This window comes from Chenopodium album, chromosome 9 (assembly GCF_948465745.1).
Source record: "Chenopodium album chromosome 9, dcCheAlbu1.1, whole genome shotgun sequence".
Lineage (NCBI taxonomy): Eukaryota > Viridiplantae > Streptophyta > Magnoliopsida > Caryophyllales > Amaranthaceae > Chenopodium > Chenopodium album.
The window spans coordinates 11,833,677-11,861,047 of NC_137842.1; the positions used below are offsets into that span (position 1 = coordinate 11,833,677).

Here is a 27,371-nt window from a genome sequence, read left to right on the forward strand (position 1 = left end):
ATGTTGCCCATGTGAATTGATATGCATCGTTGGAGGTGGGTTGGAGGCTTTATCCATTTTATTTTACGGGATATTGGGTTTGACCGTATTATAAAATAACCCGTTTTGTGTTTGGCTAGCTACACTCTATGATCACTTATTAAAAAACAAGGTAATCTCTATAACACTGATCGAGACACCCCTTTAAAGTTGATGAATTAACTTCTTTAATATTAACCGAGTAATATACTAACAAAGTAACTCCTACAAAGACTGGCCACACAATATAGGCATGTGATAAGTCACATATAAGAATTTGTGATTATAAAATTGAATTTAGATCAGATAACAGTGATTTAATACCTAGATTTTTATATCGATTATAAAAAAAACTAATGCATATTAAATACTTTAATAATTCTATAAATCTCTATAGAATCAGCTCGTTGTAGCAATCTCATGCGATAAGATCGAGTATCATTAGATTTCAACACATAAAGTTTTATCATTAGATTTTGTGCTGAAAATATGAGCTCTGAAACCACTATGGCTTGCATTCCTGTGTTTTTAAAATAGTATTGATATGGTGACAACATGAATGTTTTGGGTATCAAACTATCAATAACAATACATTTAGAGTAGTATTAAATTTCTCAAGTTATGGAGAAAGAGCACAATTTGACAGGAAAACTACGTACTTGTTGAAACCTTATTAGTGTATCACATTCCTAGCAATACTGCAAGTCTGCTATACCATGATTTAAAGGGAAAAAATATTAACAAGTGCTATTCTTAACAGATTTACACAAGGATAGACATTAGACAATTAATCGCCTTTATATATTCTCTTTTCTACAAAAGAACTGTTGATTAGGACTCCCAAATTCGTCCAGCTTTTCTACAGTTTTATGACCAAGTATATTATTGATCAAGATTATAAAAGACAGTTATCCCAAATTCTGCATGTACATAAGAGTAATAGTATGACACCAGCACATAATTGTTTAAATCGATAAATGGATCTTAACAGAAATGTCATAGCTTCAGTAGACACTAGCTACTATGAATTCTAAACACAAATTAACAAAACAAACCCATAAAACACTCCCCACATTTTTACACCAACAAACAAAAGCCATCAGCCTACCGCTGTAAACGTTGTGCCTGCAGGTTAACTACACCTGCTTTTGGTGAAAACCAAGTAGGCTTTAAAGACCCTGCTTATTGAAGAAATGTGAATTTCGATAAGATCCTAATACTTACTACTCACTTACCCATATGATATATTAAGATGTGGCTAACTACCAAAATATTCAAAACTCAATTTAGAGTTACACGAATATAAAATTAAAGTCCCGAAGCAATTCAGTACTGCGGACAGAAACAGAAGATTTGATCTGCTCACAAACCCTAAATATTTACTCTCCGGGAGGTGCAACACCTTGCTTGAGCCTCTCCCTCTTCATCTTCTTCTTTGAAACAGGCTTCTTCTTCTTTGGTGGCAAGTTCTTCTGAGCATAGGTGTAAAGTACGTAGTTCCCTACTAGGAAGGTTAGCAGAAGTCCTCCAATAACCAACAGAACTATGAGGCCTGGATTGAAGCCTTTAGCTTCAACTTCGTTAACTGCCTGTTCACGAGCAAAACCAGTCTTAGAACTCACACCAATCATCATAAGTCTAGAGTCATGAAAGAAGGCTATACTAACAAGATATAGGAACATAGATGTATAAATAAACCACAAGCACAAAGATCAGTTCATACTTGCTGCATTTGCAGACTGAATAAGGAGCGAGCAAATTTTAAAAACCATAAAACAAAAGGAGATAGCTAGTAATACAATGAACTAAATATAAAAACCGCCATTGCGTTCATGTTCATGACGGCTGACGCCCAAATGATATTAAGTACCCCTAAACACATAGGCTGAATATCACCCTCAGAACGCACACAATAGGCTGACACAATTAGCCTACATCTGATTTATTACTTCTAACCTCAAAAAATTTATATCTTACTAAGGATGTAATAATGTATTAACACGAACTTAATAATGAAACGCAAACTAGCATGAGTGCATTACAGTTTGCATTTCATTACAACCTTGGTCTTATGATTACCAAACAAATCTTTGTTTGTTGTTCTGTCACAAGATATAGTCTAGGAAACAACTCCCTATCGTAGATCCCCTTGCAGCACTTTCTGATCTTAAAAGGAGAAATTTGGCATGCAAAACTCATTGAAAAGCCATAACACTGGCTGAATATCCACAAAAGATAATTTTAAAAAGAAAGTAAGATTGGTAAAGTGAACCTTTCAACACTCCCTATCACTTATTATATCTTGTTAAGAGTATATGTCCAATTGCAAAAGGGAATTACATTAAAGTTAATACAACTACCAGTCTACCAAAACCTATGTTCGCACTTCGTATTAATTGTTTAATATTGCAAGTTACATTAATTTCATAACTACCAGTTGTCTTCTTCGATCTGATTTATGGCCTGTTTGGTATGGAGCATTTCATTTGAAATGCTGGAATTGGATCAAACACCTTGTTTGGGTAATCCAAAAAATTTAGAATTGGAATTGGCCCAATTCCAACCCACTTAAACTTAAGTTTATTTTTCATAATTTGAAATCCATCAAAAAAGTCTGTCATTTGAAATCCAAAAAAGTAACGACAATGCATCTTTCTCTCTCCTCGTGCTTTCTCTCTCTTCTCATGAGCTTTCTCTCTCTTCTCGTTCGCTCTCATTGCTCGTTTGCTAGGAATTTGTGCGAAACCACATCTCTCTACAAGGGTTGTTCAATTTGTTTAGCTTGAATTTGTTGTGTTATTGGTTAATTTCTGAGAAATTTAGGTTTTATTTTCTATAATCTTAGGTTTAATTGTGTTGGATGTTCTTGGTAATTTTCTGATTTTCCTTCGGATTTTATTTTTTTCCTTTGAATTGGCCTAACTTTCCTCCAAATTGGCCCAATTTTCTTTCAATTATGTATTTTTTTCCAATTGATTTCGAAGTTATATGCATGCTTTGATTGATCTGTAAATTATTTATCTAATGATTATTTGGTATGTTTATTTCATTCTTGATAGTTTCTAAATTTGTGTAAGATTATCTTTAAACCCTAAAATCCTTAATTAATTGTTGAAATCAATTGTTTACTGCAAAGAAAGGAGCAATTTTGTTCTAGACATGTTGCTGCTAGTAAGCTAATAGTGTAATTTCCAAGGAGTCTAAATTCCAAAGGACAAGACAAAGTGTTGTGAATAGGTTCGTAAAACAATAGATTCGATGAGTTCAATATGATTAAAAGATGTATCGAATTCGCAGAGTTAGTCTAAATTTTATATGTAATGATGAATTGATGATGATTAGTAGATTTGTTTAAGTGTGAGTGAACTTGAATTACAACTTTGATGTAAGTATGTTGTATTTTTGTGGTGATTTTATTAGCATAATTTGCCTTTGTTTGAAATTCTGGATTTGAAATACATTGTATTACCAAACATCTTATTAGCATTTGAAATTCCAAATTCCAAATTCATAATTTCCCAAACAAATGACTTGGAATTGAATTCTAGCAATTGAAATTCTGGAATTGAATTTCACTATTTGAAATGAAATAAGAGTATCCAAACGCAACCTTAAAGTAATCCTAAAGTAATCGTCCCATAAAGGTATTAATGAGCTTCAAATCGGTTTATAATAAATTCTACAATGAGCAAATTAGCAGCATGAACAAATGACTTAATCAACTTAAATTTAATCATATCACATTGTTAATATATTTTTTTTCTCAATTCCAACTAGCGAATTCAAATTGCAAACAATGATCTCCAAACGAAACAACATCAAAATCACAAAATCCTCCAATACACATCAAAATTCCTCAACATATTGGTTTTTATCCCTAAATTAACCAAAGAGGTCAAATTGACACTGAAAAATATACCCAATATATGACATTCAAATGTTTGCAATTCACATCAAATGATCAAATACAAAAATTCAACTTTGTTAAGATAATACGGGATCTAATTTAATTTTACAAAGTTAACAAAAGCTAAAAAAATCAATCAAGTAGAAGAAAAACTATCAATTCTAAACACAGCATCTAATCAAAATTTGAAATCTAGCGCATAGCAAAAATCAACAAAAACAAAGCGAAATTTAAAATAAAAAATGTATGTAAAAATACAGAAGCAGAATAAAATTCAAAGGAGTAACAGTAATACCATGATCTAATCCTCCAAAGAAAGAGATCTTTCTCTGTACACCAAACCTGAGAATCAAAATCAAAAATCAAAACCTAAATCTGAATAACAATCGAAATTATAATAGAAAAAATTCAAAAATAAACATGGAGATCTAGGTTAATTGAAAGAAATTCTGACCTAAAAATTGGGGAAATTGAAAGAACAATTGAGATTGAGAGAAGTACTCCGTAATGTAAGAGAAGAGAGAAGAGAGAGGAGGAGAGAGAATACTCTAGGCGTGGTTTGACGTGGGGCAGCCAATGAAAAAGGGAGTGAGATGTGTAGTGGGGTCGTCAAGGAGTGTGTATGTGGCAACACAATCCAAATTCGAGTAAGAGTAGTTGGCTATTCAAACAAAATCGGGTGGGGAATTTAGTACTTGTAGCTAGACTTTGGACCTACTCGATTAGAGCTGGTGTCATGGATGGTACGATAATTTGACACGAACTTGATAAGAACGTCGGAGAGTTATAGATAGAAATTTGAGTTTAGCTTGAACTAAACCCGAACAAGTCAAATTTTATCCCATTTGACTCATTTGTAATGTTTTGTACTACAATTAAGGTTTTTTAATTGTTATAATATAGAGAAATTTTCTCATAATTAGCTATAAATGGATTTGAAATCAAACTACTAAATTTCCACCATGCTTTAAGGATGCTATCTATTCACCATTTTATTTTATTTTTTGAAACAACCCCAAAGGGCGAGACTAATGCATTAAATCAACTGAAGCAAGTTCGATTACACGAGACGGAAAGGCATTACTCCACAAATGGCAACCAACCTCCCATGGTTGAAGGTGAGCCAATTCATGTGCAATTTTGTTCCCTCCTCTTCTCACAAAAGACCAGCTTACTCTAGAAAAATTAGAACAAAAGGCCAAAATATCTTCTATAACTAAAGAGAATGAACCAGAGCCACAATGCTTGTTCTTTAAGGCTTGAACAACTTGCATACAATCACTTTCCAGCACCAAGAGATCAAAACCAGCATCTTTCGCCATTTGCAAACCAAACAACACCGCCTTGGCCTCAGCAATAGATGTTTCCCACTTGTCATAGAATTGAGCAGCACCACAAACCCGCACATTCCCTTCGTTATCCCGTAATACAGCATCAAGCCCCGACCCCATCACACCCACACAACCTGCATCTACATTCACCTTACACCAACCCGAATTAGGAGGGGACCACATTGTAGGGATAGAAGTCCCAGCAGCAGCAGATACCTTGCCCTTATTCAACTCATCGCTGACTTCACAGCAAATCTTCTCAGCATAGCTCACTACATTCTCTGGAATAGGCACCACCCCCTCCATAATCCAAGAATTTCGTGCACCCCATATAGCCCAGCAGGTAGAAATGATACACGCCACATCAAAATCATCAAACTCTGACAAACACCCTTCCCACCAATCAATAATATTATTAGTTTTGGAGTAGGATACCTGAGCAAATCGACTTTTTCTCCAAACATCACGGGCTAACTTGTAGTCTCTAAGCGCATGGATGGTTGTCTTAAAATCCCTCTCACAAATACAGCAATCCAGGTTATAATCATTAATGCGATAGCTGATGTTACGCCGAGTAGGAAGCGCATTTTGGCAGGCCCTCCAAGCAAAAATTTTAATACGAGGCAAAACTTGGAGCTGCCAGATTTTTTTTTCCAAATGGTATGAGCATTAGCAGAGGGAGCTTCTTCATCTTGCTTCCAATTGTCATCAAACAAAGCCTTATAAGCAGATTTTACAAAATAGAAACCATTTTTCTCCAAATCCCAGCAGATGCACTACTACATAAACGAGCAAATGCAACCCCTAAAAACCATTACAATAGGGCAAAAACCCGTTGTTATAGACCTATTGCAACGGTTAAAGGGTCGTAGCATTTGCGGCCATTGCATTAGGTTTAATGCAACGGTTCATTTTACCTGATGCAACGGTCCTATGCCATCAACCATGGACCGTTGCATCAGGGCCTAAAGCAACGGTTAATAAAACCTAATGCAACCGTTCTTTAGATTTCCTACGAACCGTTGTAGTAGACCTAATGCAATGGTCTTTTAGTTCTAGTGCAACACTCATTACTTTCTATAGAATCGCTGCATTATTATTATTATTATTATTATTATTATTATTATTATTATTATTATTATTATTATTATTATTATTATTATTATTTAATGCACGTAGTAAATAAAATAATTAATAAAACTACAAAGAACAAATAATGTAAACAAAATTATATAACAACCATTTTATTTTTCCTCTAGAAATATGTATATATACATTAAGTAATTTTACATTGATATTTGACTTTGCAAACAATTCCATACCCAAAATATTTATCTAAATAGTTCACAAAATATTTACTAATATATAAACCTATATAAGGATTAAGGAGATTATAAAACCTAATTTTATATGTATCTAATTGTCCAACAATATTGTCACAATAATCCCATCACCATTCTTCCTCCTTGATATACACCATGTTGTTCATCATCATATCACCATGTACCTATATACATAAAACAAACAACTAATTACATTAGAGAATAAAATCATTTAATCACATCACTCTACATTAAAATAAAAGTTAGTTGAGTTTCTTATTAGATAAATTTGTTAGAGAAGGTAATAATACATATTTGTCATAGTACAATGATATGTTGATACCAACCAAGCCTATATAATTAATTTAAATGTCAAAAAATTAAATAAAACCACAAACCCAAAAATAACACTTAAATTTAGAAACACCCATAAATAATAATCTAAAAACTAGATGAGCAAATGAAACAAAATCCCCAAGAGAAAAATAATCTAAAAACATAATTAATAGAAGTAGAAGAATTGAATGAAATAGTATGGACTTGAAAAGAACTACATATCATGACCAACATAAATTAACTATAAAATAATTAAATACAACAAGGCATTAGCTAAATATTCATTGATTAGTAATAGTTAATTGTAAAAAAAAAATAAATAATAAAATTGGCATGTCAATAATTATAAACAAAAATTAAGTAAAATTGTACTAAACATATTATTACTTCAAATATGAAAAAATTAAAGAAATAAATTTCAAAAACAAAAACTTACAAAAAAGATATGATAATTGAAAGTATTTTAAGCTTGATGTTGGAAGTTTGGAACTTGAAGAGAGAGAGAGAGACAAGATAGATGTGGAGAGAGAAAGAGAGTAGAGGATAAACATTAAGAGTATGTATATGGTAAGAATTTATTTCAAAAAATAATGATGTCCCGCCGAATAACAATTTCAAATTTTCGATAAAATAATGGGAGCGGGAAACAAGGCGCGTTTTTAATTTTCACATTTTAGCACCTAATGCAACGATCATTTTTGGACCGTTGCAGTAGCCTAAAATTCCGTTGCATTTGATAGGCTGATGCAACGGTTATGTTAGGAACGTTGCAATAGCTTACAAAAAGGTTGCATTAGTCATAAGCTATCACCGTTGCATCAGACCGTTGTATTAGCTTTAACCGTTGCATTTGACCATTGCTTTTGCTCGTTTATGTTGTATTGATGCTATCCTCAGGCAGCCTTGAGCTCAATGGGATACTTGCAACCCGATCACACTCGAAAGGCCCAAAAATATTGTCGAAGTTTATCAAAATCCAAGCAGCGTTATTTACCAACAGCGAGCTCACCCTCATATCAGCATCAGCACCACCCCTAGGGGAAACAACCAAATGTGACTGAGTATCGGGTAACCAAGGATCACCCCAAACCCGAATGGAATCACTATTACCCACCCTCCATCTCATTCCCCTTCGAACCACCCGCCTAGCCTCCGCAATTCCCCTCCACGTATAACTGGGATTAGCTCCAATGTCAGCCTCCAAGAATGATGAATTGGGGTAGTAGCGCCCCTTAAGAACCTGCTCAACAAGAGTACCCGGTTTCAGCATAAGCCTCCAAGCCTGCTTTCCCAACAAAGCCCAATTAAAGAGTTTAAAATCCCAAAAACCCAAACCACCCTCACTCTTTTGTTTGCAGAGCTTCTTCCATGCTAGTCAATGGATTTTGCGCTCTCCCTGCTTTTACCCCCACCAAAATTGAGATACCAAGGACTGTAATTCATCACAAAAAGAGGATAGAAACTTAAAAACACTCATCGCGTAGGTAGGGAGAGATTGGGCCACCGCCTTTATCATAACCTCCCTACCCGCCTTAGATAGAACCATCCCCTTCCAACCTTGGAGTTTCTTCCAAAGTTTCTCCTTAACACCCCTCGTAATCACCTTCTTTGATCTCCCAACCACCGTGGGGAGTCCCAAGTAACGATCATGGATATCTACAATACGCACCCCTAACATACCTGCTAACTCAATTCGCTTTGCCTCCACCACACCCTTGCTAAAAGAAATGGTCGTTTTGTCATAATTAATTTTTTGACCCGACGACAACTCATAAGTGCGAAGGACCTCTTGTATAACTTCCGCATCACCCACTTCGGCTCTAGAAAAAATAATACAATCATCTGCAAATAATAATTGGTTAATAAAAGGAGCAGAAGGAACAATGCGAACACCCCTAAGACCACCCCGCTCTTCTGCCTCCCTTAAAAAAAGCAAAAACACCTCTGCACACAAGGCAAAATTTTCATATAGTGAAATAACTCAAAAGCCACCAATATATTATCAGAAATCAGACGACCCGGGGTAAAGGCACTCTGATTAACAGAAATAATCTTATCAAGAAACATTTTCAAACGATTGGCAAACACTTTTGAGACCAATTTATATACCACATTGCATAGAGAAATTGGTCTAAAATCCACCATACGATCAACATTCTTCTTTTTTGGAATAAGGGCAATGTACGTATGATTCATGAACTGAGGAATAGGGGCACCTCGCAAAATAGACAATACACAACTAGAAACCGAGGGGCCAAAAATATGCCAATAATATTGATAAAATAAAGGACACATACCATCCGGGCCCAGGGCCTTAATCGGGTGCATTTGGCTCAGAGCAAACTTCACCTCATCACTAGTATATTCGACCAGCAAAACCAAATTCATATTAGACGTGACCCTAGCTTGGAACGATTGTAAGGCATGATCAATGAGGGTGGGGTTGGACGAGGTAAATAACTGTCGAAAATAATCAACAGATATTTTACCCACTCTTTCATCACCTGACTGAAACACCCCATCATCATCAATTAATTTCTGAATATTGTTGCGCCTCTTTCGAGTGGATACTCGTTGGTGAAAAAATTTCGTTTTTTTATCACCTTCTGCTAACCATAAAACACGAGACCTTTGCTTCCAAAAAGTCTTCTCCTACTGCACTAGTCCGACTATATCCCTAATTAGGGCCCTACGCTTCTCAAGTTGAGCAGCAGTGAGACCACCCTTGTTTAATTTTTTCAACCTTGCTCTCTTCTTCTTAAGCTCACGAAATAAATTACCAAACTTGGTAACACTCCATTCCTTCAAATCAACAGTACAAGTATCCAACTTTAAGTCCAAGGTTGAGCCACTATTTCATGCATTCTCCATAACACCCTCGCAACCCTCATGAAGTTTCCAACTTGCTCAAACCGGAACGGCTTATCCCCCAACCTCTCAGGGATTTTAGTCTCCAAAATCAGCTTGATCGGAGCATGATCGGACCACTCTCTATCAAGATGCACCAAGTTCGCCCCTGGGAATTTTGTCATCCAAGGTTCCGAAGCAAGAGCACGATCAAGACGACATTGAGTGTTATGAACACCCTCTCTACCATTATCATACGTAAACTCATAACCAAAATAAGTGATATTTCGGAGAGCACAAGTGCTCACAGCATCTCTAAAATTATTCATTTGCCACTCAGCACGATCATCCCCACCATTCTTCTCAGAATCAAATAGGATTTCATTAAAATCCCCCATATAAACCCACGGTAAATCAGACTGCGATGCAAGATCAGTGAGAAACTTCCATGACAAATATCTATTTGCCACCTCCGGCCAGTCATAAAAACATGTAAGCCTCCAAACATCACCACCTCCCTCTCGAATCTCAACATCAATATGATGAACTGACATAGTACGAAGAACCACATCCATACCCTTCCTCCAAAGCAATGCTAGTCCTCCCGACCGGCCCATCGAATTGAAACACCCTCAAATTCCGTCAAAATATCTTTAATTCGACGAAATTCAACGCTACTTAATTTCGTCTCCGATCAGAAAATCAAAGACAGGGCTTCTCTCCGGACAAGATCCCGGAGTCCACTTACTACAGAGGGGTTGCCCAACCCTCTACAGTTAAGGCTCAGAGTACTCATTGAGCTCATCGGGGTTGCTATTCGACAGCCGGCGCCACCCGCAATCCAGTCTTTTCATCAAACAACAACAATTTTTTAGCAGCCTCATCCTCCGCGTTAAACTGCTCAGAACTATTTCTCACCCCTTTATCCAACACTCCATCATCTAAAGCTTCCATTTGGTAGTTAAAGTCATCCCTAGCTCTAATAATTTTCTTGAACTTTTTGTTTCTTCCCTTAGTAGCATTAAAGTTCATTCCTGCCACAAAGTCAACGTGGGCATTCCCACACACTACTTCTAAATTAATCCCCTGCCCCACTTCAAGAGCATTCACTGCATCAATGCCACATAATTTTTCCACCTTTTGACTTCCCACATCTCTATTTAAGGAGATATTCTCCTTACCACTACCAGTTTCCACAAAATTCAAGTCACTGACCTCCCCCTCAACCAAACTCGTACCATCACTTCTCCCTCCAGCCCCCGTATTAGACAAGAAAAGCATCTTACCTCCATCACTTCCATTCCCCTACTCACCCACTGAACCTCTTTGCCCCCCTCTACTTTTTCCTTCTCCACCCCTAAAGCACTCTCCTTCTCATTCTCCTTCTCTCTAGTAACAAAAAAAATACGGCGAGATGCAAGCACACCCTCAACTTCTTCCATCTCTTTCATCCTCCCTTTCCTTGGTGACACTTTAAGCCACCTCCCTCATCCTAGTCGTACCTTCTTTGGTTTCTTTGAGACAAGAAAGCAGTCTCTTTCCGAATGCCCAATAATACCACAAGCAAAACAAAAGAAAGGGAGCCTTTCGTATGCAAATTTAACACGCACCTCTTTGTCTGATTTATCCAAAATTCTCCGAAATATGCGAAGGGGCTTGGTAACATTAATCATCACATTAACCCAGTGAAAACAATCCAAACCCAGGGCATCTTCTTCAATTTCGGTCACTTCACCCCAATTTGCTACTAATTCCTTAACATCTTCATCAGAACGACAGTTGAAAGTAAGATGTTTTATTCGAACCCAGAATGGAGAATGATAAAGAGGGATTTTTTCTGGTTGCTCATCCCCTTCAATCTCCCTCAATACCAACAGCAGGTTGTCGAAGCACCAAGGACATCCCTTAATTACCTTCTCCTTATCTCTCCAGTGGAAAAATTGGAAGGCAAAGAGATTAGGACCAAGAACCCTAATCACCAATTTGTCCTGCAACGCCCATACTTTTGTCATTGTCAATTTAAAAGCATTGATATTATATGGTCGTTCTATTACGAGTCTCCCAATTAGCTTAAGGTGAAATTTTTCAGTCAAAGAGGCAGTTCCCACCGCACCCAAATCAACAACATCGCCATCCTCATCATCAAGCTTAAGGTTGGAATATCGATCAACAATGTCATCCGCCATGATCAGAGCTAAGTCACAAACAGATCACAAAGGCCGAAGCAATAACGACAGCAAGACCCTAAGAGCCAATGTCTAGAGAGCAAAACCCTTTCTTTCGAGGGAGTATTTCAAGAATTTCATAAATTCTGAATTCTATTCACCATATTTTAAATTGTCAATAATTACTTTATCTTTATCTTAAATTCTGAATTTTTCAAAATTTATTAGACGTGTAAGTTTGAACAAAAATTTCGAACTCCCAAAATATAAATGCGGAAATTACATAATGGTTCGACCAACTTACAACCAGGTGATCCTCTAACTATTGCCCTATTAAATTTATGGAAGTACCGGTACTTATTGGTTACTAAAAATTATATATTTTGAGTTGGGAAATAGTAGTGTAGACACCTAAAAATGTCTCCCCAAAACCAAACCCGTTGATGAACACCTTTCACCGTCATTATTGGTCGAGTTGAGTATTTAATCTTTGGAGTGCTTAAATCCATGTTCTATCCAATATATTTCATGAACCAATCCAATTTCTAGCTCATTTCCCTAAACCATAACCTATTTTCCACTTTTCGTGTCCACATCGCAAAACTGAGAGAAACTGATTTTATGGCTATACAATTTTGATCCAATTATTATTTTTTTGGATAGGCCTTTAAATAAGCTTTCCATCCATATATCATAAGCCCAATTCCGAGCTATAACGAAAAAGATATGAGCAAAACACCAAACTCGGCCTAAAACCGACACTCTTCCACTAAAACGGCCATATATTAAAATATACATATTATTTTGACTTGATTCTAATTGGGTTGGAAAGTAGACTTGATAAGCTTTCCAATGATATATTACATGCCTCATTTAGAGTTACGGATCAAAAGTTATGATGGTTTTAAAAACGGGTAAAAACCTGGAATCACCGCGCACAGTGCAATTCCACCGTGTCACGGGAAATTGCACCGTCTGACGGTGGGAATCCCCGTGACACGGTGCCCTTGCTGTGAAGCGGGGCTATTCTGTGTCCTATTTGCGTTCTTCGTACCTAAACAACTCCCGCATCACGGCATTTTCCACCGTGTCACGGGAATTTACACTGTCTGACGGTGGGATTCCCCATGACACGGAGCTGTTTCCGTGTAATTTCCGCGTCTCCCATACCGTGACACGGTGTACTTTACCGTGTCACGGTGGATATTGCCGTGTCACGGTACCTGTGCCGTGTCACGGGACATTCCGTGTCTTTTCTGCATAAACCCTTAACGCGTTTTCCTTCCCGTAACCTAAATATTTCCCGTGTCACACAAATTTGTACCGTGTCACGGGAAAGTTTCCCGTCTGACGGTGGGATTTCCTGTGTCACGGTACACTTTGCCGTGTCGCGGGATAATTTTTTAGGGTTTTTATCATTTTAGGGTTCCGTGTGCTCCCTTAGCACATTTTCTCTATAAATACCCCCTCATTTCTGATGTACGGGGCACCAATAATCATTCTCTCTCACCTTAAACCAAAAATCATTCTCTTCTCCCTCTTTAACCTAATTTCTAGCCTCCTTATTCTTCCATAATAATTCCCCTAAGCACTCCAAGGAGTATATACTTAACCCGAGGTTCCGTCCTTAAACCAAGGCGTGAAAGGTACAAATAACTGAGGGTTTGGACCAAATCAACTTTACTTTTAATTTAATTAAATTTCCATTTACTTTATATTTTTATTGAAGTTACTAACAGTTTATTCATGATGTAGCAATTTAAAGGAACGCGCAGAATGTGAGTAATTAATTAATTTAATTACTCTTATTTTATTTTTATATTGCTAGTATCATGATTAGGGTTGTTATTATTATTTGATTTGACTAACAATTTATTGTTGAATTGCTTCCAATATTAACGTTTATTCTATTGTTTTTATGATCACTATATTGCATGTTTAAAGGGAATATGTAATTGAAAATCACGCCTAATAAGATAATTTGGACAACCGGTTTAGGTTCCTTTTTAATCTTGTTGTTTAATCAAGTGATCACAAATATTTTAGAATTATACGTTGCATTAATATTCAACCAATTTAGCTAAATAATAGTTTGGAGCGAATTGAATTATTGTTTGTATGTCTTTGAGATCGCAGGAATGCTTTTCACTATAAGAATCGAGTAGATGCCAATACGGGCGAATGTGACTCCATGACTGTAATCCCCCATATTTTAATTTAATTATAATTTATTTATATATTATTCTTACAATTATATTTATGGCAATTTCACTAAATAAATTATTTTTATGAAAGGATTTAAAATAAACTAGTGTATTTTTATTAATTTACAAGTAATTTTAACATAGCCTAAAACCCAAATACTACTCCTAATCTAATTAAGAAACCCAAAGCCCAAATAAAACCCTCAAAAACCCTCACTTTCCTCCTCCTTCTCACGTAAAAAAAAAAAAAAGAAAAGCTTTCATATTTTTCTCCTCCTTTCCTACTGTTTTCACGAAGAGAAGAGAAAAAAAAAAAAAAACAAACCTGCTAACTGCTGCCGCCCAGCAGCCACCGCCCCTGCCCCCCAGCAGCCACCGCGCGCCGCCAGCAGCCCAGCAGTTCGACTCCTCCCTTTCTCCTTCCTCTTATTTCTCCTTCTCTTATTCTTGTTATTTTTAATTAAAGCTTCAATTTTTATTCGTTTTCAATTATGAAATTGTTGATATTAGGCTTTGATATTATGTGTAAATTACAAAAGATTATAAATTTATGGGTTTTAACATGTTTAAAGTATTATATTAATTTTCAGATTTGAGTATGTATAAATTTAGGGTTTAAAGTGTTGATTTTTCATGTTTTAAGGCTTAATAACGTACTAAACAAATTACTTAATTATTCTATGTTCAAAGTATGTCAAAATATGATTATTTTGGTTGTATATAAATTTTCAGATTTAATAAAGTTTCAATTTTTATGGATTAGTAGTGTTAATTTCATGTTTTTATGCTTCTAAGCCTATAAAATATTTATTGTGGGTATTTTGTGATTGAAAGAGCTTTGAACTTTATATTCTAATCTTAATAAAATTTTTCAGATTTTATACCTTTTATTTTGAAGCCTCTAATTGCATTGAATTGATATATTCTTGGGTTTTTAACACACTAACTTGCTATATAATGACTATTTCAAGTAATTATGCTTATGGGGTTATTTTATATATTTAAAACAAAATTCCAGATTTAATTACCTACTTTAAAGTTGCTGTAATTTGATATAAAACACTATGTTTTCATAATTCTAACATGTAAACTTAAAGTTGGGATGTTATATTACTAACTTTGATTTTTGGGGACAATCTAAAGACTTTGTTTTGGTAATTTAAGAGGTTTTAAAGTAGTTTAGTATTGCTGTAATTTTAATTGCTTTGGTATTGATTTATTCCTAATTGTTTGGTTTAGGAGAGGACTTTGTAGAAGGCGACTTCTAGTTTTAAAGTGGCCAACCGGATTGTTTACACAAGGTACGTACAAGATACGAAACCTTGCTTGTAGGTGCATGTTTAAGGACGGATCGAGAACCTAGTATCATGTATAGGATTGACTGGGTTAAATTGTCTTGTTATACATTGTGAATTTCAAATGATGTGCACTAGTTTATAATGCAAGTATTATGTGTGCTTTATTTATGCAAGGTGCGCTTAAAGGCAAAGGTATGTGATTAGTGTAAAGATCAAATAATTACTCGTTCAGGATTATGTAAACAGGATGAGTAAAGGAGAAATGCAAGTCTTGTAAGACGAGGTTAAGGTTTTGGGGTGCCTTATGCACTCAAGGTGTTTATACACCGAGGTAGTAATGGAATAAATAATAAATGTTGCTTACCACTAATAAATCAAGAATTGAAATTGGAAAGTTGTTTTTCTTGATTGAATTGATATTGGATTAATTGTATTGTTATGCATATGAGTCATCACCAAGTTTAAACCTGTAAATCACGTAAAGTGCAAGATGGATGAGCAATAAAACTCTAGATTGGTGCACTTCTGGAGTAATGACAATCAGGGGTTGGGGTACATGGGGTATTAGCCGTGTACTTTTCTCGAGGCCGTCTGATCTACGAGTCTCTTCTTTCAAATATTATTTTTCTAAAACTAGGAGTTAGGTGAGATCTCATACTAACTACGGTCACGGAGTCGCGCCCGTGGTCGTTGGATGTTTATTGATGTTTCCGAAAGGAGGCATGGGGATTTTCTTTATTGATGTTCCAAATGGGACATGGGTTGGACAACCTTGTCTATTGCTAAATCCAATGAAATAAATAAACGAGTCAGTTAATATTAAATAGTGAGGTCTTAATAAATTTGTGAATCGAGTCGTGAATTGAGTCTATATTTAATGATGCTTGTGCTTGAATATTGGTAGCATGTTAGGTATTTTCTCAATTCGTTTTCGCAGCTTGTATGTACTCAGCTTTGCTGACTGCGTGCTTTTGTGTGTGTCTTTCTTTGGTCATGGCCTTCGCCTTTCAATGACCCTGTGACGATCCAATTTTTACACTTGTAATATTGGGGAGCAGAATAACCACAGGTTCTCACACATGCAGCATTCATCAGGGTTGTGGGATCTTGAGTAGAGAGTTGGTGGTTTCCATATTATTTATTTTGCAAAGTTTGAATTTAATTTAATTTGTTTTTAGTTGACGCTAATTCTTTTGAGTTTGAAGTTATTAGGACTCTGAATTTAAACACTTACTACTTTTATTGGGTTTTGAATAAGGGCCTTAATGGTTCCATCTTGTAATACTTATTTTGATTTAATTCCTTTGTTTTGAGGTTTATTTAAAACTGTTTTGGTTTTCCGCTGCTAATTTATGAGATAGCATTAACGTTTGAACACGTGGAGGTAGCACACCAGTAATTCTCTTGAAAATTGTTCAGGTTATATACAGGTTTCTCACAGGTTTTTAAGAGAGAACTATTGGGGTGTTACAAAGTGGTATCTGGGAGCTTAGGTTAGATTTAATTACCACTAAAGCCAATTAGCTTAGTATGACTTAGGCGCCTAATCAATGATTTAAAATTTTAATGACAAATTTTTTTTTTTATCCATTTGAAACTAAGTATGTTTTAAACCATTTTATTTATAACAAATTTGAAATTTTTTTTTCTCTACTTGGTGAGTTTTGGGTAGACTTAAGAAGGGAATGCATGCATACATCATACGCATTTTTTTTCCTCTCTTTTGCATTTAATTATCACATGAAGTATTATTTTCTTATTTATTTAGCATGTTATAATTATGTTCTAATTGATTTATTTCTATGATGTGCTTGTTTTATGCTTTTGAATGTTCTTTGCATTGGGTTAACGTAGAAAAAGGATGAGCGACTCAGTGATCACGTCTGAAAAAGTGAGTAATGATATTAGGAACAACCCCATTGCTATGTCTGAAGATGAGAGTGATACTCGAAGTGACGATACTGTAGAAAGGTTTGAAAAGATTATGACGCCAACTAATCCAGATGAGGAAGACTACCAGTACTTACATGAGTTTAAAACAGCAAAGAATAAGAAGCATAAAATTAAAACCTACCAAAGAATGTTCCATGATTATACTCTTATTGAATTTCCAGATGAGGATGAGCTAGAATGGTTACAACCACCACCTGAAGATCCAAATGCTGGGAAGAGAGCTACTAGAAACCCAAATCCGCTCTACAAGTCAATTATTATTGAAGAATCAGATGACGAAAATGACCTTGATTTTGATGTTAATAATTACAATGAGAAGAGAGATAAGAACAGAATGTGTTACCTTGAGGATTATTTTTGTTAGGATGGAGTTAGCATGAATAAGGCATTTGCCATTGATAATAGTTATTAGAACCTCATTATAATTTGATCTGGATGGTATTTTAATAAATAGCTAGTGCTACATAGTTTTTATTTGGGATTGAGACCTTTATATAAGTTATAATAAGAAGTTGATATTTTATTTTCAAGAACTTCATTTCACTTTTATTTGGGAGCAAGAGCAAGTTTAATTTTTGTAATCATATACTTTCTGGGAAAATCTCTTTGTTTATAATCGAACTTAATAAGAGTATCGCGGGATGGGAATTTTTTTTTTTTCATTTAATCCTGCGTATGAATCGTGCTTATATTGTGTGATATTTTGCTTGGGACAAGGGGGTGCAATCTCAAGGTACCCTTTTGAACCAATTTATGTGATAAATATGATATTGTGATTCAATTAATATATGTGAATAGAATTTGGATTTCATTTAAAATGGAGTGCACATTTATTTTATTTCAGGCGTAGAGCTAGAATGGCTGAGAACGCTGCCTTAGCTGATGCTATTCGTTTGTTGGCCGAAAATGTGATCCAAAACCGGGGAGACCAAGTCGACCCCCAAGCTGAAATGTTTAAAAAGCTGGCCCAGGTTAGACCACCAGTTTTTAGGGGAGGTGCTGACCCTACTTTCCTAGAAAACTGGATTCGGGAGTTTGATAAGTTGTTCGTGGCACTCAACTGTCCTGAGGGTCTGAAAGTGGATCAGGCTGCTATGTACCTTAAGGACGAGGCTGATATATGGTGGAGAGACAATGCTGTGACCGTTAGGGCCAAACCTGACTTTGGGTGGGAAGTGTTTAAGACCTCCTTGAGGGACAAGTTTTACCCCCAATTCCTTAAGAAACAGAAGGCTCAGGAGTTCATAAGCCTGGCAATGGGAAACATGTCAATCTCTGAATACTATAATAAGTTTATGACCCTTTCTAGGTTTGCTCCCGAGGTAGTACCAACTGAAGAGTTGAAGGCTCAGAGGTTTGAGCAGGGGTTGACTGACGAGTTACAGAAAGACCTAGCCGGAAAAGTTTTCAAAACCCTTGACAAGGTGTATGAGAGAGCTGCCCATCTATACCATCTGAATACTAGGACTGCTAGTGCGAGTGCTAGAGCTGGGGAAAAAAGGAAGGATTTTGGGAAATTTGAGAACCAGGGTAGTTTCAAGAGGTCTAGGAATGGACACTCGTTTGATAGGGGTAACCAGAATGTTAGTAGTTCTTCCAATGCTAACAATGGGGAGAGAACCTACCACTGTAAGAAGTGTAGAAGGAACCACCCTAGGAGAGACTGTGATGGAAATTTGGTGACCTGTAGGTTCTGCAACAAGAAGGGACACAGGGAGTATGAGTGTTACACCAAACAGAGACAACAGGGAAACAGTGGGAATGGCGGGAACACCCAGCAGAGGCCTAACAATTACAATAACCAGGGGAACAAGGGAAATGGTCAAAATGGGAAGTTTGGAAATGGTAGCAACAATAACAACAGGTCTGGCAATGGCAATGGCAATGGCAACAACAACAACTCAGGCAACAACAACAATGGGTATCAGGCAAGAAATAACACTCCTGGCCGCTTGTCTGTGATGAGCAAGGGAGAAGATGAGAGGTCCTCCGATGTGGTTACCGGTACTTTTTCTATCCAATCTATCTCTGTCAACACTCTATTTGACTCTGGAGCAGCTTATTCTTTCATTTCTACTTCTCTTGTGCGCAAGTTAAACTTAACTGAATCGAGTCATGTTGATGTGTCAGTCAGTCTGCCTACGGGCAAACTTGTTCATTGTAATAAAATATTCAAAGGCTTGCCTTTGAAAATAGGAGAAGCTATCTTTCTATCAGATCTTATTGAGTTTAACCTAGGGGACTTGGATGTAATTCTGGGGATGGATTGGCTGAGCTTATACAAGGCTAAGATAGACTGTGAGATGCAGAGGGTACAACTGAGTGATCCTTTGGGTAAGAAAGTGTCCTATAGACGGTTAGGGAAGCCTAAAGATTTTGGGATCATTTCTGCGATGAAGGTGAAGAAGCTATTGAATAAGGGATGTCCATTGTACTTTTGCTGTGTTCAAGATTTGAGTATGAGTGAGAATAGGCGGATGGAGGATGTGCCCATTGTGAATGAGTTTTTAGATGTCTTTCCAGAAGATATTTCGACAATGCCACCTAAGAGGGAAATTGAGTTTACCATTGACTTAGTTCCAGGAGCCGCACCTATCTCCAAAGCACCGTATAGAATGGCACCGGCTGAGATGAGTGAACTAAAGGCTCAATTGCAGGAGTTGTTAGACAAGGGGTTCATTAGGCCCAGTGCATCACCTTGGGGAGCACCTGTGTTATTTGTGAAAAAGAAGGATGGAAGTTTAAGGCTGTGTATTGATTACAGAGAGTTGAATAATGTGACTGTGAATAATAAGTACCCTTTACCTAGGATAGATGACTTGTTTGACCAGCTAAAGGGGGCAAGTGTGTTTTCGAAGATTGACTTGAGGTCGGGGTACCATCAGTTGAAGGTTGCAGATAAAGACATTCCAAAAACAGCCTTTAGAACTCGGTATGGACATTACGAGTTTACAGTCATGCCTTTTGGGTTAACCAATGCACCAGCCATATTTATGGATTTGATGAACCGAGTGTTTCATGAGTATTTGGATAAGTTTGTAGTTGTGTTTATTGATGACATTTTGGTGTATTCGAAGAATGAGGAAGAACATGCTGAGCACTTGAGAACTACCCTTGAAACTCTTAGAAAGAACAAGTTGTATGCTAAGTTTTCTAAGTGTGATTTTTGGTTGGAGAAGGTTGCATTTTTGGGGCATTACATTTCGAAGGAGGGTGTATCCGTAGATCCTGCGAAGATCAAGGCGGTGAGTGAGTGGCCTACACCTAAGAATGTGACTGATGTTCGTAGTTTCTTGGGATTAGCTGGATATTATAGGAGGTTTGTCAAGGATTTTTCGAGGATAGCCAGACCCATGACTACTCTTATGAAGAAGCAGAGCAAGTTTGAGTGGAACGAGAGTTGTGAGTCAGCTTTTCAAACCCTCAAAGAGCGATTAACCACTACACCAGTGCTGGTATTACCTGATGGGATAGAAGGATTCGAAGTGTATAGTGATGCCTCGAAGCATGGTCTGGGATGTGTCCTACAGCAGAATGGAAGGGTGATCGCATACGCATCGAGACAATTGAAGAAGCATGAAGTCAACTACCCTACCCATGACTTGGAACTTGCATCTGTTGTATTCGCTTTGAAGATTTGGAGGCACTACCTGTACGGGGTTTCTTGTAAGATCTTCACGGACCATAAAAGTCTAAAGTACATCTTTACCCAAGATCACTTGAACATGCGGCAACGTCGATGGTTGGAATATCTTACAGACTACCATGTCCACATTCAGTATCATGAGGGAAAGGCGAATGTAGTTGCTGATGCCCTTAGCAGAAAGTCGAGTCATAATGTCAATGCTATAAATGTGGCCAATGAGTTGTGTGAAGATATGAGGAGACTGAACCTTGAGGTTATCAATCAAGGAGAGTTAGAGGGATTACTGAGTGCTTTAACCATCCAACCTACAATATTTGAGGAGATTAGAGAAAGGCAACTGGAGGATGAGTCGTTTCAGAAGATTAGGGATCGTGTGACTAGTGGTGCGGAGACTGAATTCAAGATTCATGAGGATGGGAGCTTGAGATATAAGGAGAGATGGTGTATACCACAAAAGTGTGAGGATGTTAAAAGAAAAATCATGGAGGAGTGCCATAATACACCTTATTCAGTTCACCCTGGGGGAGATAAGTTGTATAAGGACTTGAAAGAGTTCTATTGGTGGCCGAATATGAAGAGAGAGGTAGCTGAGTTTGTATCCAAGTGTCTAACGTGCCAGAAGGTGAAGATAGATCACAAGAGACCCATGGGAAAAGTACAACCCTTGGAGATACCAGAATGGAAGTGGGACTCTATATCCATGGACTTTGTGACAGGCCTACCCAAGACTCGTTCTGGGAATGACACGATTTGGGTGATTGTGGACAGACTTACTAAGTCAGCGATGTTCATTCCTATCAAAGAGACCTGGAAAAAGAAGCAACTAGCAAGTGTTTATGTGAAGAATATAGTTCGGTTGCATGGGGTTCCCAAGGACATAGTGTCAGATAGAGACTCGAGGTTTCTATCCAAGTTTTGGCAAAAAGTGCAAGAGAACCTTGGGACAACATTGAAGATGAGTACTGCTTTTCACCCTGCAATAGATGGTCAGACTGAGAGAACAAACCAAACCATGGAGGATATGTTACAAGCTTGTGCTTTAGATTTCCAAGGAAATTGGGAGGATCACCTACCTTTGATCGAATTCTCCTACAACAACAGTTACCATGCAAGCATCAAGATGGCACCTTTTGAAGCATTGTATGGAAGGAAGTGCAGAAGTCCAGTTTGCTGGAGTGATTACAGTGAACGGGTTACTTTGGGTACAGATTTCATTGAGGATATGGTGGGCAAGGTGAGACTAATCTAGTCGCGTATCAAGGCAGCACAAGATAGACAGAAGAGTTATGCTGACCTGAAAAGGAGAGATGATGAGTTTAATGTTGGGGACAAAGTATTCCTAAAGGTTTCTCCAACAAAAGGTGTGATGCGATTCGGCAAGAAAGGGAAACTTAGTGCAAAATATGTAGGTCCGTATGAAATTCTCCAACGTGTGGGGAAAGTGGCTTACAAATTGGCTTTGCCAATAGAGTTCGAGAAAATGCATGATGTATTCCACATTTCCCAACTGAAAAAGTATGTGCCTAGTGAAACCCATGTTTTGCAACCGGAGACTATTCAATTAGATGAGTCTCTAACTTATGTAGAAAGACCAGTAAAGATACTAGATCACAAAGTGCGTGGTACTAGAAACAAGGATGTGAAGATAGTGAAGGTCCTTTGGTCTAATCAGGAATATGAAGAAGCTACTTGGGAGGCCGAGGAAGAGATGAGGAACAAGTATCCCGAGTTATTTGACGAGGTGAGTTACGAGGGCGTAACTCTTTTCTTTTGAGGGGAGAAGAATGCGATGTAATTTCACGCTTTTACCTCAATTATACCAGTTATTGCTTGATTTTGCACGTTTTTGCATGTTTTTGGTTATCATTATGCGTTATTATTGCGTTTACATATAATAAAAGTATGTAAACTTAAGCCAAATATGAGTTCATTGAGTACAAAGTCCGATTTTTTAAGTATGTTTGTTGAGAAGCAAGCAATTTACAGCAATACAAAACACAAAAAGTTTGAATGATTTTGGAAAATTATGGTTTTTGGGTTAAGTTTCGAGGGCGAAACTTCTTTTAAGAGGGGTAGATTGTAATCCCCCATATTTTAATTTAATTATAATTTATTTATATATTATTCTTACAATTATATTTATGGCAATTTCACTAAATAAATTATTTTTATGAAAGGATTTAAAATAAACTAGTGTATTTTTATTAATTTACAAGTAATTCTAACATAGCCCAAAACCCAAATACTACTCCTAATCTAATTAAGAAACCCAAAGCCCAAATAAAACCCTCAAAAACCCTCACTTTCCTCATCCTTCTCACGTAAAAAAAAAAGAAAAGCTTTCATATTTTTTCTCCTCCTTTCCTACTGTTTTCACGAAGAGAAGAGAAAAAAAAAAACAAACATGCTAACTGCTGCCGCCCCGGCCGCCCAGCAGCCACCGCCCCTGCCGCCCAGCAGCCACCGCGCGCCGTCAGCAGCCCAGCAGTTCGACTCCTCCCTTTCTCCTTCCCCTTATTTCTCCTTCTCTTATTCTTGTTATTTTTAATTAAAGCTTCAATTTTTATTCGTTTTCAATTATGAAATTGTTGATATTAGGCTTTGATATTATGTGTAAATTACAAAAGATTATAAATTTATGGGTTTTAACATGTTTAAAGTATTATATTAATTTTCAGATTTGAGTATGTATAAATTTAGGGTTTAAAGTGTTGATTTTTCATGTTTTAAGGCTTAATAACGTACTAAACAAATTACTTAATTATTCTATGTTCAAAGTATGTCAAAATATGATTATTTTGGTTGTATATAAATTTTCAGATTTAATAAAGTTTCAATTTTTATGGATTAGTAGTGTTAATTTCATGTTTTTATGCTTCTAAGCCTATAAAATATTTATTGTGGGTATTTTGTGATTGAAAGAGCTTTGAACTTTATATTCTAATCTTAATAAAATTTTTCAGATTTTATACCTTTTATTTTGAAGCCTCTAATTGCATTGAATTGATATATTCTTGGGTTTTTAACACACTAACTTGCTATATAATGACTATTTCAAGTAATTATGCTTATGGGGTTATTTTATATATTTAAAATAAAATTCCAGATTTAATTACCTACTTTAAAGTTGCTGTAATTTGATATAAAACACTATGTTTTCATAATTCTAACATGTAAACTTAAAGTTGGGATGTTATATTACTAACTTTGATTTTTGGGGACAATCTAAAGACTTTGTTTTGGTAATTTAAGAGGTTTTAAAGTAGTTTAGTATTGCTGTAATTTTAATTGCTTTGGTATTGATTTATTCCTAATTGTTTGGTTTAGGAGAGGACTTTGTAGAAGGCGACTTCTAGTTTTAAAGTGGCCAACCGGATTGTTTACACAAGGTACGTACAAGATACGAAACCTTGCTTGTAGGTGCATGTTTAAGGACGGATTGAGAACTTAGTATCATGTATAGGATTGACTGGGTTAAATTGTCTGGTTATACATTGTGAATTTCAAATGATGTGCACTAGTTTATAATGCAAGTATTATGTGTGCTTTATTTATGCAAGGTGTGCTTAAAGGCAAAGGTATGTGATTGGTGTAAAGATCAAATAATTACTCGTTCAGGATTATGTAAACAGGATGAGTAAAGGAGAAATGCAAGTCTTGTAAGACGAGGTTAAGGTTTTGGGGTGCCTTATGCACTCAAGGTGTTTATACACCGAGATAGTAATGGAATAAATAATAAATGTTGCTTACCACTAATAAATCAAGAATTGAAATTGGAAAGTTGTTTTTCTTGATTGAATTGATATTGGATTAATTGTATTGTTATGCATATGAGTCATCACCAAGTTTAAACCTGTAAATCACGTAAAGTGCAAGATGGATGAGCAATAAAACTCTAGATTGGTGCACTTCTGGAGTAATGACAATCAGGGGTTGGGGTACATGGGGTATTAGCCGTGTACTTTTCTCGAGGCCGTCTGATCTACGAGTCTCTTCTTTCAAATATTATTTTTCTAAAACTAGGATTTAGGTGAGATCTCATACTAACTACGGTCACGGAGTCGCGCCCGTGGTCGTTGGATGTTTATTGATGTTTCCGAAAGGAGGCATGGGGATTTTCTTTATTGATGTTCCAAATGGGACATGGGTTGGACAACCTTGTCTATTGCTAAATCCAATGAAATAAATAAACGAGTCAGTTAATATTAAATAGTGAGGTCTTAATAAATTTGTGAATCGAGTCGTGAATTGAGTCTATATTTAATGATGCTTGTGCTTGAATATTGGTAGCATGTTAGGTATTTTCTCAATTCGTTTTCGCAGCTTGTATGTACTCAGCTTTGCTGACTGCGTGCTTTTGTGTGTGTCTTTCTTTGGTCATGGCCTTCGCCTTTCAATGACCCTGTGACGATCCAATTTTTACACTTGTAATATTGGGGAGCAGAATAACCACAGGTTCTCACACATGCAGCATTCATCAGGGTTGTGGGATCTTGAGTAGAGAGTTGGTGGTTTCCATATTATTTATTTTGCAAAGTTTGAATTTAATTTAATTTGTTTTTAGTTGACGCTAATTCTTTTGAGTTTGAAGTTATTAGGACTCTGAATTTAAACACTTACTACTTTTATTGGGTTTTGAATAAGGGCCTTAATGGTTCCATCTTGTAATACTTATTTTGATTTAATTCCTTTGTTTTGAGGTTTATTTAAAACTGTTTTGGTTTTCCGCTGCTAATTTCTGAGATAGCCTTAACGTTTGAACACGTGGCGGTAGCACACCAGTAATTCTCTTGAAAATTGTTCAGGTTATATACAGGTTTCTCACAGGTTTTTAAGAGAGAATTATTGGGGTGTTACAAAGTGGTATCTGGGAGCTTAGATTAGATTTAATTACTACTAAAGCCAATTAGCTTAGTATGACTTAGGCGCCTAATCAATGATTTAAAATTTTAATGACAAATTTTTTTTTTATCCATTTGAAACTAAGTATGTTTTAAACCATTTTATTTATAACAAATTTGAAAATTTTTTTTTCTCTACTTGGTGAGTTTTGGGTAGACTTAAGAAGGGAATGCATGCATACATCATACGCATTTTTTTTTCCTCTCTTTTGCATTTAATTATCACATGAAGTATTATTTTCTTATTTATTTAGCATGTTATAATTATGTTCTAATTGATTTACTTCTATGATGTGCTTGTTTTATGCTTTTGAATGTTCTTTGCATTGGGTTAACGTAGAAAAAGGATGAGCGACTCAGTGATCACGTCTGAAAAAGTGAGTAATGATATTAGGAACAACCCCATTGCTATGTCTGAAGATGAGAGTGATACTCGAAGTGACGATACTGTAGAAAGGTTTGAAAAGATTATGACGCCAACTAATCCAGATGAGGAAGACTACCAGTACTTACATGAGTTTAAAACAGCAAAGAATAAGAAGCATAAAATTAAAACCTACCAAAGAATGTTCCATGATTATACTCTTATTGAATTTCCAGATGAGGATGAGCTAGAATGGTTACAACCACCACCTGAAGATCCAAATGCTGGGAAGAGAGCTACTAGAAACCCAAATCCGCTCTACAAGTCAATTATTATTGAAGAATCAGATGACGAAAATGACCTTGATTTTGATGTTAATAATTACAATGAGAAGAGAGATAAGAACAGAATGTGTTACCTTGAGGATTATTTTTGTTAGGATGGAGTTAGCATGAATAAGGCATTTGCCATTGATAATAGTTATTAGAACCTCATTATAATTTGATCTGGATGGTATTTTAATAAATAGCTAGTGCTACATAGTTTTTATTTGGGATTGAGACCTTTATATAAGTTATAATAAGAAGTTGATATTTTATTTTCAAGAACTTCATTTCACTTTTATTTGGGAGCAAGAGCAAGTTTAATTTTTGTAATCATATACTTTCTGGGAAAATCTCTTTGTTTATAATCGAACTTAATAAGAGTATCGCGGGATGGGAATTTTTTTTTTTTCATTTAATCCTGCGTATGAATCGTGCTTATATTGTGTGATATTTTGCTTGGGACAAGGGGGTGCAATCTCAAGGTACCCTTTTGAACCAATTTATGTGATAAATATGATATTGTGATTCAATTAATATATGTGAATAGAATTTGGATTTCATTTAAAATGGAGTGCACATTTATTTTATTTCAGGCGTAGAGCTAGAATGGCTGAGAACGCTGCCTTAGCTGATGCTATTCGTTTGTTGGCCGAAAATGTGATCCAAAACCGGGGAGACCAAGTCGACCCCCAAGCTGAAATGTTTAAAAAGCTGGCCCAGGTTAGACCACCAGTTTTTAGGGGAGGTGCTGAC

The 27,371-nt window shown here is 36.3% G+C and overlaps 4 protein-coding genes across 4 annotated transcripts; 1 reads left to right on the forward strand and 3 right to left on the reverse strand.

Moving 5' to 3' along the window:
- Positions 1-7,785: 7,785 nt before the first annotated feature.
- LOC145557444 (uncharacterized) lies at positions 7,786-9,302 on the reverse strand. Its single transcript, XM_081618627.1, has 3 exons — positions 9,212-9,302; positions 8,341-8,858; positions 7,786-8,196 (listed from the first exon to the last, which is right to left on the reverse strand). Exons 1-3 carry the CDS (start codon positions 9,300-9,302, stop codon positions 7,786-7,788), a joined length of 1,020 nt encoding a protein of 339 aa, XP_081474753.1.
- A 443-nt stretch (positions 9,303-9,745) lies between these two features.
- Positions 9,746-10,378, reverse strand: LOC145557445 (uncharacterized). Its single transcript, XM_081618629.1, has one exon. The coding sequence runs from the start codon at positions 10,376-10,378 to the stop codon at positions 9,746-9,748; it is 633 nt and encodes a 210-aa protein (XP_081474755.1).
- Positions 10,379-11,248: 870 nt separating this feature from the next.
- On the reverse strand, positions 11,249-11,947 carry LOC145557446 (uncharacterized). The gene has a single exon (XM_081618630.1). The coding sequence runs from the start codon at positions 11,945-11,947 to the stop codon at positions 11,249-11,251; it is 699 nt and encodes a 232-aa protein (XP_081474756.1).
- A 6,291-nt stretch (positions 11,948-18,238) lies between these two features.
- LOC145557447 (uncharacterized) lies at positions 18,239-26,731 on the forward strand. Its single transcript, XM_081618631.1, has 5 exons — positions 18,239-19,226; positions 19,287-21,781; positions 22,289-22,681; positions 24,588-24,664; positions 26,269-26,731. The coding sequence occupies exons 1-5, from the start codon at positions 18,239-18,241 to the stop codon at positions 26,729-26,731; spliced, it is 4,416 nt and encodes a 1,471-aa protein (XP_081474757.1).
- Positions 26,732-27,371: the final 640 nt, after the last annotated feature.

Coding starts and splice junctions, on each gene's coding strand:
- LOC145557446 (XM_081618630.1), bottom strand. CDS start 11,947: ATGGCGGATGACATTGTTGATCGATATTCCAACCTTAAGCTTGATGAT.
- LOC145557447 (XM_081618631.1), top strand. CDS start 18,239: ATGGCTGAGAACGCTGCCTTAGCTGATGCTATTCGTTTGTTGGCCGAA. Junction 21,782..22,288: donor CTGGGAATGACACGATTTGG/GTGATTGTGGAC, acceptor TCGCGTATCAAG/GCAGCACAAGATAGACAGAA. Junction 22,682..24,587: donor AGGATGTGAAGATAGTGAAG/GTCCTTTGGTCT, acceptor TATTTATGCAAG/GTGTGCTTAAAGGCAAAGGT.
- LOC145557444 (XM_081618627.1), bottom strand. CDS start 9,302: ATGAATTTGGTTTTGCTGGTCGAATATACTAGTGATGAGGTGAAGTTT. Junction 8,859..9,211: donor TAAGGCCCTGGGCCCGGATG/GTATGTGTCCTT, acceptor CCTTGTGTGCAG/AGGTGTTTTTGCTTTTTTTA. Junction 8,197..8,340: donor GTGATGAATTACAGTCCTTG/GTATCTCAATTT, acceptor TTGGGAAAGCAG/GCTTGGAGGCTTATGCTGAA.
- LOC145557445 (XM_081618629.1), bottom strand. CDS start 10,378: ATGGGCCGGTCGGGAGGACTAGCATTGCTTTGGAGGAAGGGTATGGAT.